Source organism: Aquila chrysaetos, chromosome 10, assembly GCF_900496995.4.
Source record: "Aquila chrysaetos chrysaetos chromosome 10, bAquChr1.4, whole genome shotgun sequence".
NCBI classification, from domain to species: Eukaryota; Metazoa; Chordata; class Aves; order Accipitriformes; family Accipitridae; genus Aquila; species Aquila chrysaetos.
In genome coordinates this window covers 30,819,309-30,829,568 of record NC_044013.1, presented here as the reverse complement: position 1 = coordinate 30,829,568, position 10,260 = coordinate 30,819,309, and the positions used below count along the sequence as shown (strand labels likewise).

The 10,260-nt window shown below is 59.7% G+C and overlaps 1 protein-coding gene across 2 annotated transcripts in view; it reads left to right on the top strand.

Annotated features, from left to right (window-relative positions):
- The first annotated feature begins 3,015 nt into the window (after positions 1 to 3,015).
- Positions 3,016 to 10,260, top strand: part of STX1A (syntaxin 1A) — a 98,630-nt gene continuing 91,385 nt past the window's right edge. For both annotated transcript variants that reach the window (XM_030027547.1, XM_030027548.1), the window contains exon 1: positions 3,016 to 3,133. In XM_030027547.1, the coding sequence (XP_029883407.1) occupies positions 3,104 to 3,133 (30 nt within the window). In that variant the 5' untranslated portion in view covers positions 3,016 to 3,103. The remainder of the gene's footprint in view (positions 3,134 to 10,260) is intronic.

Below are 10,260 nucleotides of genomic sequence, written 5' to 3'. Positions count from 1 at the left end.
CCCAAAGACAGACCCAGATGCCTGTTCCACTTCTTACAGTGTGAGAAGCTGTTTTCGAGCTAATATGTAAATGTGATGGGAGCAGGAGCTTTGAATCCTCTGGGAGGAAAGCTGGTCCCTTCCCCTGCAGGAACCCTTGACCCACATGGTCCCAGCTCTCCACAGAAGCCAGTGGGCAGCAGCATGCTGGAGGACACCAGTCCTGTCTCAAGGGTGATCCGGGCCCATGTCTGTGTGGGGCAGGTGAGCAGAGATGCCTGGGGAGGGTAGGAGGTTGTTCCCGGAGGCATTGGGCTCGGAGAGGCATGAGAAACCACCAGTAGCATGTGGCAGGGGCATGGCAGTGTGTGTCGTGCCGAGAGCCATCCATGGGGATCCCAAGGGCAGCTAGAGAAAGTGCCGAGGCTTGAGCACTGACATGCTGGAACCATGTGTAATTTCAGCTGGTCTGCACCCACTGCTGTGGCTCCTTGTAGACAGGAGGGTGGCTTGTGTGTGCAAGCGTGGGCTTGGGGGCTGAATGAGCATTGCTGTTCAGGGGGGAGCTGATGGCAGGAGAGACATCTCCTTGACGTGCCTGCCCAGCCTCCCCAGGAGGAGTAGGAGACAGAGGAGAAGACAACAGAACAGGGAGAAGGTGGACACCCAGCCTGGGCCATGGGGAGGGCTCATGGGGATGATGGCAGAGAGGGGTGACATCTCTTTTGGAAGTGCACAGTGCTTCTTGTCACTTGAATAAATTAAGCCCTGTTCCTGGTGACAGGAACTCTTCCCACCAGTGGGATGTGCAATAAAGCTCCTCTGCCCACCTCCAAAGGAGCGTGGGGAGACACTGGTGGGATGGGGAGCCCAGATAACCACCGGCTGGGTCCCTCCCAGGAGCCACCAGCCCATGGAGTCACACCTGCACAAGACAGGAGGAGCCCAGAGGCACAAGGGCAGGTGGGAACCCAAATCAGGGACTCAGAGGAAGGGACACCCTGTCCGGGCCCCTCCCAACAGAGCCTTAGCCCCAGGGCCCGCGGGGGCTATTTCTGCGTGGGGGCGTGGGACACGTTTTGGGATGCAGGGGCGTTGCACAGAACTTATTATGGGATGTTCAAGAGAGGAAGTGAAGTGGAGAAAGGGAGGGATCTGGGCAATTCAAGAACAAGCACGGGAAAATACGGGAACGTGTGCGGCTCCCGGGAGCCACAGGGCGAGGGCGGCCCTGGCGTTGACCCGGGGGTGCTGTCCCCGAGGGGCTGCGCTCGGCCATGGTGGTCGCTCTCCCAGAGGAGCAGAAAAAGTGCCCCCCCCCGCACTCGCTGCGGTGGGTGCCAGGGTGTCCCACCGGGGGGGCGGCGGGTCCCACCCCCGCAGGTCCCCGCGACGGCCGCCAGGGGGCGCCGCCCCCACCGCGCTGCCGGGCGGGGCGGGGCGGGCCTTGGGCGGGGCCGCGTGCCGAGGGCGGCCCTTCCCCAGCCCCTCGCCGGGGCGAGGCCTAGCAGCCTGCTGTGGGCCGGCCGGCTGCGCTACTCCGAAAGGCGGGCCAGTCGTCCCTCGGGGACGGGCGCGGCAGCACCGACGGTCGGGCAGCGCCGCCGGCAGAGGAGGAAGAAGCGGCGTCTCGTTCCCTGAAGCGCTGCCAGCCGCAGGCGGGGGTGTCTGCCCGTCCTGGTCTGTGGCGTTCAGGAGGACGAGTCGCCTGCTAAGGGGGGATGAAGGATGCAGCTTGAGAGCAGCAGCAGCTCCCAGCCCGGGCGTCCTCCCCGCCACAGCTCTGGGCTGCTACCGTGGCGCGGGGAGACCTTCGCACCCCCAGCACCAAGCTCTGCCGCCGGCGTGTTGGGATGGAGCACACGGAGGGGTCAGGGCCCTCGGAAGCCACGTCCCCGTCCTGGAGCCGAGGGCAGCGGGGAGTGAAAGACCAGGAGGAGGGCTGCAGGGAAGAACTGCTAAAACTCGCCAACACCAAATTTATCTGTGGTGGAGGTGGTGCAGCACTGTGAGGGGAGCCCCACTGTGCCCTCAAAACCCAGGCTCTCGTCCTGCAGCTGCGTCCCTGCTAGGTGCATCGGGAGCCCCAGGCTGTCTGAGGGGCTCCCGAGAAATCTCTGAGCATCTCCTCTGACACGGGCACGCTGCATCTCCCAGTCGGCTGGTGCTCCTTCATTTCATATCCCACAGCAGTTTGCTTGGCAAATGGCATCTTGCCATCTTCATTCTCTAAAATCAGTCACAGTCCCATTGATGTTTAATCCAGGCATCTTAATTTTTCTATGGAAACACTTAAACCTGAGCAGGGTTGGCTCAGGCCATTTCTCATCGAGATGTAGGTCCAGTTCCAGGGATTATCGGCTCAGTGGGTGAACCTGGAGGACCGTGGGGAAGAGGTCTTTATCAGGACACTGAGTTTTGATGGCCAGATGTTTTGCAGGGAACAGGAGTGAGGTTTTGCTGTGACATTTCTGCTTGACTCCCACCTGGCTGGTTTAATACACTGAAAGCTGTTCCCATGCAGAGCCACCCTCCTGCTGGTGCCCCCAAACTGTGGTGTCTGCTGGATACCCGGCCCCGGTGCTGCTGCTGCCCTGGTGACCCCCAGGTGTGAACCTGCAGTCAGGGCTGCCCTGCTGTGTGCCCCCCCAGGAGAGCACCCTGATGTGATGTCCTGCAGGTGTGACCCCCCCCCCCCCCAGGTGAGAGACCCCAGCTGAGCCCCGAGTGTGAGCCCCAAGTGTGATGTCCCCTGCTGTTATCCCCAGGTGTGTCCTCTTCGTGTGCCCCCCCCCAGATGTGACCCCCCCCCAGATGTGATGCCCCCTAGGTGTGACCCCCCCGGTGACTCCCCCCACTTTGATTCCGCCGTAGCTGTGTCCTCCCCAGCTGTACCCCCTCTTCGTTGTTTCCCCCCCCCCCCCGCTCCAGGTTGCCTCCCCCCCCAGTGTGACCCCAAGGTGTGCCCGCCCCGGTGCCCCTCCCGGCAGTGCCCTCCCCCGTCACGCCCCTCGGCCGCCGGCGCCGGCCCTGCTCCCGCTCCGCCCGGCTGCGCGCATGTGCAGCGCCCGCCCCTCCCCCGCGCGGAGGCCGGACCCAGCGGCGGCGGCAGCGGCCGGGCAGGATGAAGGACCGGACTGGGGAGCTGCGCGCCGTGAGTGGGGGGCGCCGGCCGCGGGGGGGAAGGTGCGAGCAGCCCGGGCACCACCTCTGCCCGTGCTCGGGGACCGCCCGGCGTCGCCTCGCTGCTTCCTCCCACCCCGGCCCCGGGGGCCGCCGTGCCCCGAGCGGCGGCGCAGGGGGGAGGCTGGGAGGGGGGGGGGCCGGGGCTGAATCCCCCCCGGTCCTCGCGGGGGTGTCGGGGCGGGAGCGGGGTTCCCCGGGCTGCGCCGCCGCCCCCCCCCCGCGTGCCGCTCTGGTTCCCCCCATGCGCCGGGCGGCTGCGCCTCCCGGGCGGGCGGTGCGAGCCGCGGGCGCTGCCCTGGGGGACCCCATCTCCCCCGGCACCGGATGACTGGCTGCCAGGGAAGCCGAGCCGGCTGCAAGCGATCCCAGCCGGAAAAAAAAAAAAAAAAAAATTTATTTTTACCCGTAGCAGGGAGGGCAGCGCCCGGCGGGGATGCTACGGGCGGGGGTGCCCCGCGGGCAGCAGGGCCCTGGCCCTGCCGTGCTGGTGCCCAGCCGCGGCCGTCTCCCGCCTCGGCCGCCCCGCTCTGCACCCATTTTGCTTCTTCATTCTCCTGGCTCTGCTGATGTCATCTGGCCTGGGAAGAGCCCGGGGCCGCGCAGCCCTTCGGGTGCTGCTGCTTCGCCGGCGGGGACGCCAGCCGGTGCCCGCGGGCCCCAGCCCAGCGGTGCCCAGTGCCCTCCGCCACCCGGGCCCGGCACCTACGCTGCCGCTGCAAACGGCCGCCTGGCGCCCGGTGCCGTGGCCCGGGGGTCCCGCCGAGGCCGCGGGGGTGAGCGGGGGGGGCGTCTGGCGCCGTCGTCCGCGGCCGCAGCCAGCCCCGGGGGAGCGCCCGGGCCCGGCGGCACCCGCCCTCTGCCCCGCCGGTGGCGCGCTCGGAGACCTCCCCCCCTCGGGTCACGGGGGGCTTGGCTGGCGGAGGACAGGCAGCGGCTTCGATGCGTATCACGGCGGGGACCCTCACAGCCCCTTTGCTGCCTGTCCCTGCCTGCCAGACACTGCGGCGGCGGCACCGCCCGGGCAGGCACCGGGCCCCCGGCCACCCCCCCCCGCTCACCCCGGGGCCAGGGGTGCTGCCGCCCCCGGCGTGGGGCCGAGCTCTGCGACATGCGGGGGCAGTGGGGATGCCCGGGGTTGGATGAGAGCCTGAAATCCCAGGGCACTGCTCCAGCATCCAGCTTCCCACTTCGTGCCATCACACCAGCGCTTGCTTTGCCGCTTTTTCTTGATGGGTTGTTGTTTTTTTTTTTTTTACTTCACGATTGGGTCTGTCGAGTCGCCTGGGAGGCGAGCGGGGGTCTGGCCACGCTGTCTGTGCTCCATCCCGGGGGGGTGACCTGCAGGAGGGGAGGGGGTGACCCAGATGTGGAGCGAGGGGTAGCAGGGATGACTGTGGGTGCCCAGGCTGGCCAGTCCCCTCAGAGACCCCACCGGAATTGCTTCAGTCGGGAGTTTGGCTCGGGCTGGAAAACACCAGGAGGACGGAGCTGGGGTGATGCCAATGGGGTGGTCGTCAATGCCGAGGGGGTGGCTGTTGACGCTGGAGGAGGAAGGGGCTATATAAAGAACAACTGCACCACCCCCCCCCCCCCCCCCCCCCCCCGCTCAGCCGGAGCGCCTGGAAAGCACCCAGACAGGGGGCTCTTTCTCCAAACAACAGCGCAGGCTGTGAAATAGGGTTGGAAAATAGGCTTTTTAATAATAATAATAGTAAAAACCAGCCCTGTGAATGTCCTCTTGGCAGCCAGTGCTGGCTGAGAAGTGATGCAGTAGAGTATTTTAAAATCTCTCAATTCCTTTAAATATGTCTTAAGAAAAAATGTGTTTTTGCCTTACTCCTGCTGATGATCCTTATTCATCAGCCTAATGCCAAAGGGTGCAGCATCCTCCCCGGGGCTCCCTGGTGCATCCAGGGCTCCTGGGGATGGAGGTCCAGCTTGGAGCATCCGGATGCCCTGGAGCTGAGCGGGTGCCCACGCTGGGGCAGAGCCTGGCAGGACTGGGAGGAGTGGGGCAGCACGTGTGGAAAATGTGGATTTACAGCCTTGGTGGTGGCAGTCACCCAGGAGGAGCAAGGTGCTGCAGTGGATGGAGTATAGGGAGTGTTTGGCCCTTTTTTTTTCCTGTGCTGCCAGTAGCCAGCCTCATTAATAGCCTTGGCCAGTTTCTTGCTGGTTTAATACAGTGTTTAAATTCTGCCAGGGATGATAAGAAAGAATTAAAAAATAAAGAGCTGGCATTATTGGAGCTGAGGAGGGGATGCAGGGCTTTCACTGCTGTGCAGAACAAGAGCTTCATGTCTTAATGGGATTTTTAAAATGGTACTTGAAATTCAAAATGCTAATCCTGTAATCTTGACGATCTGATTGTGTTCAGACTCACTCCAGTTTACCTAGTGCCCTGGGGGTGGTAGTGCCCCCAGGCCTGCTCTGAACCAGGGACAGGAAATTTAGCTTATGGCTGAAAAATGTCCTCTTGTTGTGGAGGAAGAGCAGCTGGCTGTCTGTGAGGGATGTCAGGAATGAGACCAGCAGAGCTTCCCTCTCAGCTGCTCCAGGGTAGGTGCCACAGCTCTGGCCCTGGATTGTGTTTCCTGCCTATCTGGAGTGGGGCTGGAGCTGGTCCCCTTCCCAGAAACCCCCAAAAGCAGTCCCTCCTGCTGTGGTTGTCCCTCTGCAGTGTTGGTGACAGGGAAGGGTTGGAACAAAAATAATCCAAAAAAATAATTTATTTTGCTTTTGGGACAGTCTCCAAGCCGCTTCTCCTTGTGTTCCAGACACCTAAAATGTCTTTATTTAAGCTCTGCTTGTGTTGTGTCCTGCAAAGCTTGAGGAGGGCTGGTGTTGAGGGTGCTGCATTATAAACAGCCATCAGCTGCTGCGGATGGAGGAAGAGCCTGAAGCTCTGCTCAATGTGTGAGGGCTCTGCTGTCCTGGCTCAGCAAGGCTCCATGGCCAGGATGCTGCGGGGCCAGGACGAGGTGGTGCGTGCATGCAGGAAGGTGAGGGTCCCATGCTGCTTCATCCTGCCTGGGAGGTGGCGGCTTAGTTTGGGTGAGATGTCGGGATTTCCAGGGTGTGAGACGGGTCCAAATGGTAAAATAATTACGAATTATGTTTTGAGAGAAAGCGGGAGGAGATGAGGGAGTTGTGCAAGTGTCATAGGATGACAAAGTGATTTGGTTTGAAAGAGACCTTCAAAGATGATCCAGTCCAACCCCCCTGCCAGGGGCAGGGACATCTCCCACTAGATCAGGTTGCTCAAAGCCCCATCCAACCTGACCTCAAAAACTTCCAGGGATGGGGCAGCCACAGCTTCTCTGGGCAACCTCTGCCAGTGTCTCACCACCCTCATCGTACAACATTTCTTCCCTATGTCCAAGCTAACCCCACCCTCGTTCAGTTTAAAACCGTTGCCCCTTGTCCTGTTGGTGCAGGCCCTGGTCAAAAGTCTCTCTCCCTCTTTCCTATAAGCCCCCTTTAAGTACTGAGTGGCCGCAGTAAGGTCTCCCCAGAGCCGTCAGTTCTCCAGGCTGCACAGCCCCAACTCTCAGCTTTTCTGCATAGCAGAGGTGTCCCAGCCCTCGGACCATTTTGGTGACCTCCTCTGGACCCGCTCTAGGCAGGTCCATGTGTATCTTGTGCTGGGGACCCCAGAGCTGGATGCAGTGCTCTGAGGGGTCTGAGGAGAGCGGAGCAGAGGGGGAGCATCCCCTCCCTCGATGTGCTGGCCACACTGCTGGTGATGCAGCCCAGGAGTCACTTGGCATTGCTGGTTCATGTCTGATTTTCCACCCACCAGTATCCCCCAGTCCTTCTCCGCAGGGCTGCTCTTCTTCCCTCCCTCCCTTCCTTTGTATGCTCCCCCATTCTGTCATACTTGCTGCAAATGGTTGCATTGGTCAGAGTTGAAAAAAATTCTAGAAAATTAGGAAAGGGTTGAGTCAGTGCCTTGCAAACCAAGCGTCTAATATTTTTCTTCTTGTTTTACTTAGCTTGAATAAATAAGTTGCAATGTCAGACTCTGAGCTCTGTTTCCAAGAAGTAACATCAGCCTTTGGGAACTGAAGGACTGCTTAGAGGTCATTGATGTCCCAGATCTCTTTTGGCAAACGGGACTTCAGCTGGAAAGTCTGGAAAGTCCTTCTCTGCAGGGCTGCCCTCCATCCATCCATCCATCCATCCATGCCCCAGTCTGTGTTGGTCCTGGGGATTGCCCTGAGCCAGGTGCAGGACCTTGCACTTGGCCTGGTTGAACTTCTTGAGGTTCACATGGGCCCACTCCTCCAGCCTGTCCAGGTCCCTCTGGATGCCACCCCTTCCCTCCAGCGTATCGACTGCACCACTCAGCTTGGTGTCACCTGCGAACTTGCTGAGGGTGCACTCAATCCCACTGTCTGTGTTGATCAAGATGTTGAGCAAGCCGTGGAAGTGGCATGTGGCAGTTCCTGGTCCCAGAGTGCCTTGTTTCCAGCAAGACTCAGTTCCCTGCACTTGCTCCCGGTTGCTGAAGCAGTGAGACGATGCCAAGGCACTGCAGGCTGCTGTGAGATGCCAGCCTGGGCCAGGAGAGGGGGGTTTCGAGGGGACATGGTGGTCTGGAGGGGCATGGGGGGTTGGTGACTGGGTGGACCCGGATGGTTCGGGTCAGGGTTGCTGTCTCTGGAGGAACTCCACACGCTTGGTATTACTGGCCGTAAAGAAAGATATGGCTGGGTGATTTTGGGAGGATGGGACTCTGCTGTCAACATTTTCATACAGCCAGTTAGCAGAATTTCCAATAGTTATTGATTTTTGGTGACTGTAGCCGTTGCTGGGCTCTAATTGGGCTAGGAGGGACCACTTATCTGTTGACAGATCTTCTCCCCGTTCCCTACCAGACAGTGCTCGCCTGATGTTTTATTTTGCAGTTACGTGGTGGAAGAGTGCCTTGAGATGCTAGGGTGGACACTGCCCAAATCGTGGGTTCAGGCGCTGTGGGGAGAGGTTTGGCAAGGCTACTGTGCTTGCGGGATGGTGTCCAGGCCTGGCAGATTTCAGTGCTGGCAGAAGCGACCCCAGCGTGAGAGGGACCTTCTCTGGACTGGTGACAGGAGAAGGCGGCCAGTTTGGACCTGGAGGTCCTCCTTTGCCACCCAGCACGGACCTTGTGTGGTGGGACCAGTTGTCTTAAGTCTGAGTGGCCACAGAGGTGTTTGTAGGACCGAAGCCTTGACTGTTACTTGCAATAAAGCAAGGGTACAAAGTGATGGTCATGTTTCTGGTGACCTTCCCGTTGGATCTAAAGGCTTGCCTTGCTCAAATGAGTGTTAATTGAGAATAATCCTTCCAGGGTTTGAAGAATTGCTCTTTATTTCATGTCTACCTTTTGTTTCTCATCATACCTCATTTTTGAGTAAGGAGCTGTTTCCCAACCCATGCCAATGGGAGAGGCACAGGTGCAGGACCAGACCCACTTTCGCTTGTCTCCAGCTTGCAGAAATGCTCAAATGGTTTTGCTGGGCCCTTTCCTCCCATGCCCATTGCTCCTCTCTGGCAGCCGTTTTCAGGTGCTTTTCTCCAGCAATATCCGTGCATTTGTGCCATGCCATCGTCCTCCCCAGCTGGCTGAAACCCCCCTCTCCTGCCTGCCTGTCTGCCACGTCCCTGTTTGGAGCACTGCCTCCTGCCTGTGGGAGTTGCGGGGAGGTGTGCGTTAAAAATAAAAGGAGAGAGAACGCAAGGTCGGCTCCAGGTCCAGCTCTGTGGATCCACCCTCTTCTTTCCTTGGCGGCTGAAATCTGCAGCATGGCCCCCCAGGACTTGCAGCCAGACCTTGCTCCATCGCCTCTTGTTAATAATCCTGTGCTGCTCCTGCTAACAATTTCTTTCTCGGGGGCACAAATGTGAAGTCGACCAAAGTTTGCGGCAGGAGTTGGGTCTCATTTATCTCCATCTGGGCAGCAGGCTTTTCTGGAGCCACCCCCCCAATGCAAAAGTCCCTGCTGACCCTGGAGATAGATATATTTGCTTATTTAAATGCTATCTTCCTTTCCTTTTTTAACCCTCTTGGTTGGCCGGTGCACTTTCAAGCTCTTCTATTCAACCAAAAGGGTCACGTAAATAATTCAGCTTTGCTTCTTCCCTCATGCGTCGGGGAGCCGGGGCTGTCACATGGCAGGCGGCAGCCAGCAGCTTTGTATTGTGTGTGTGCAGCCCACACAGCCACCGGGTCTGGCTGTAGTCAGTGGGATGGGTAGCGATGCCGAAAAGCTGATTTTCTGGGGGCTGGAAGGAGCAAAGCTGCTGGGGAAGGCTGTGCACCATGGCTGCCCTTGGACCACGCCTGGCCCTACCGTCGCCCCGCCGTGAGTGTGCGTCTCCGGGGCAGGGGAAGCTGCTTTGCCTGCTCCCTCATGATCCTGGGGAGCAGGAGGGGGTAAGACACGAGTGAGTCCTTGCTCCCTGGGGTCTGCCAGGCCTGTCAGCTGGGTATGGCAGAAGGTAACAGAGGTGATGTAGAGTGAGTCCGCAACGCCTGCCTTGCACGCTCTCTGTCTGAGACGTTCTTCTGCTCCCCAGCAGTTGTGGGGTCCTGGGTGTCCCTGTGCTGCAGGGATGCCGTTAGCAGCAGTGGGCATGCACCCAAGTAGGGCAAGCCAAAGAAAACTTGAAGTTGGGAAGACCCTTTGATGTACTTTAAACACAGCAGCATGCAAAGCCCAGCCTGTAGGTCAGCTCTGGATGGTGTTTCATTTCCTCACCCCAGGAGGAGGCTGGGGCCTGCAGTGGGGGTCTGCACCGCGGGGAGGGGAGTGGGGCGATGGACGGGGGTTTGAAGGACAAGCGGGCTCAGCCCCCACCGGCACCAGCCTCGGAGGGGGATGCTGAGCCCCAGTGTCCCTTGGTGTCTGCTGGGGAGCTCAGCGTCTGGTGCAGTGGGGGGTCGGTGGTCTCACTGAAGTCAACCTGAATGGAGAAATACTCTTTGCCTCCTGAAACCTGGTACCACGCTGTGGATGCTGAAGAGTAATGAGACGTGTTAGCAAGCTGCGTACATTGGCTGTGCGCTGGATATCTAAAAGGGCTCGAGCCAAAGGGGTTTAGGCTATTTCC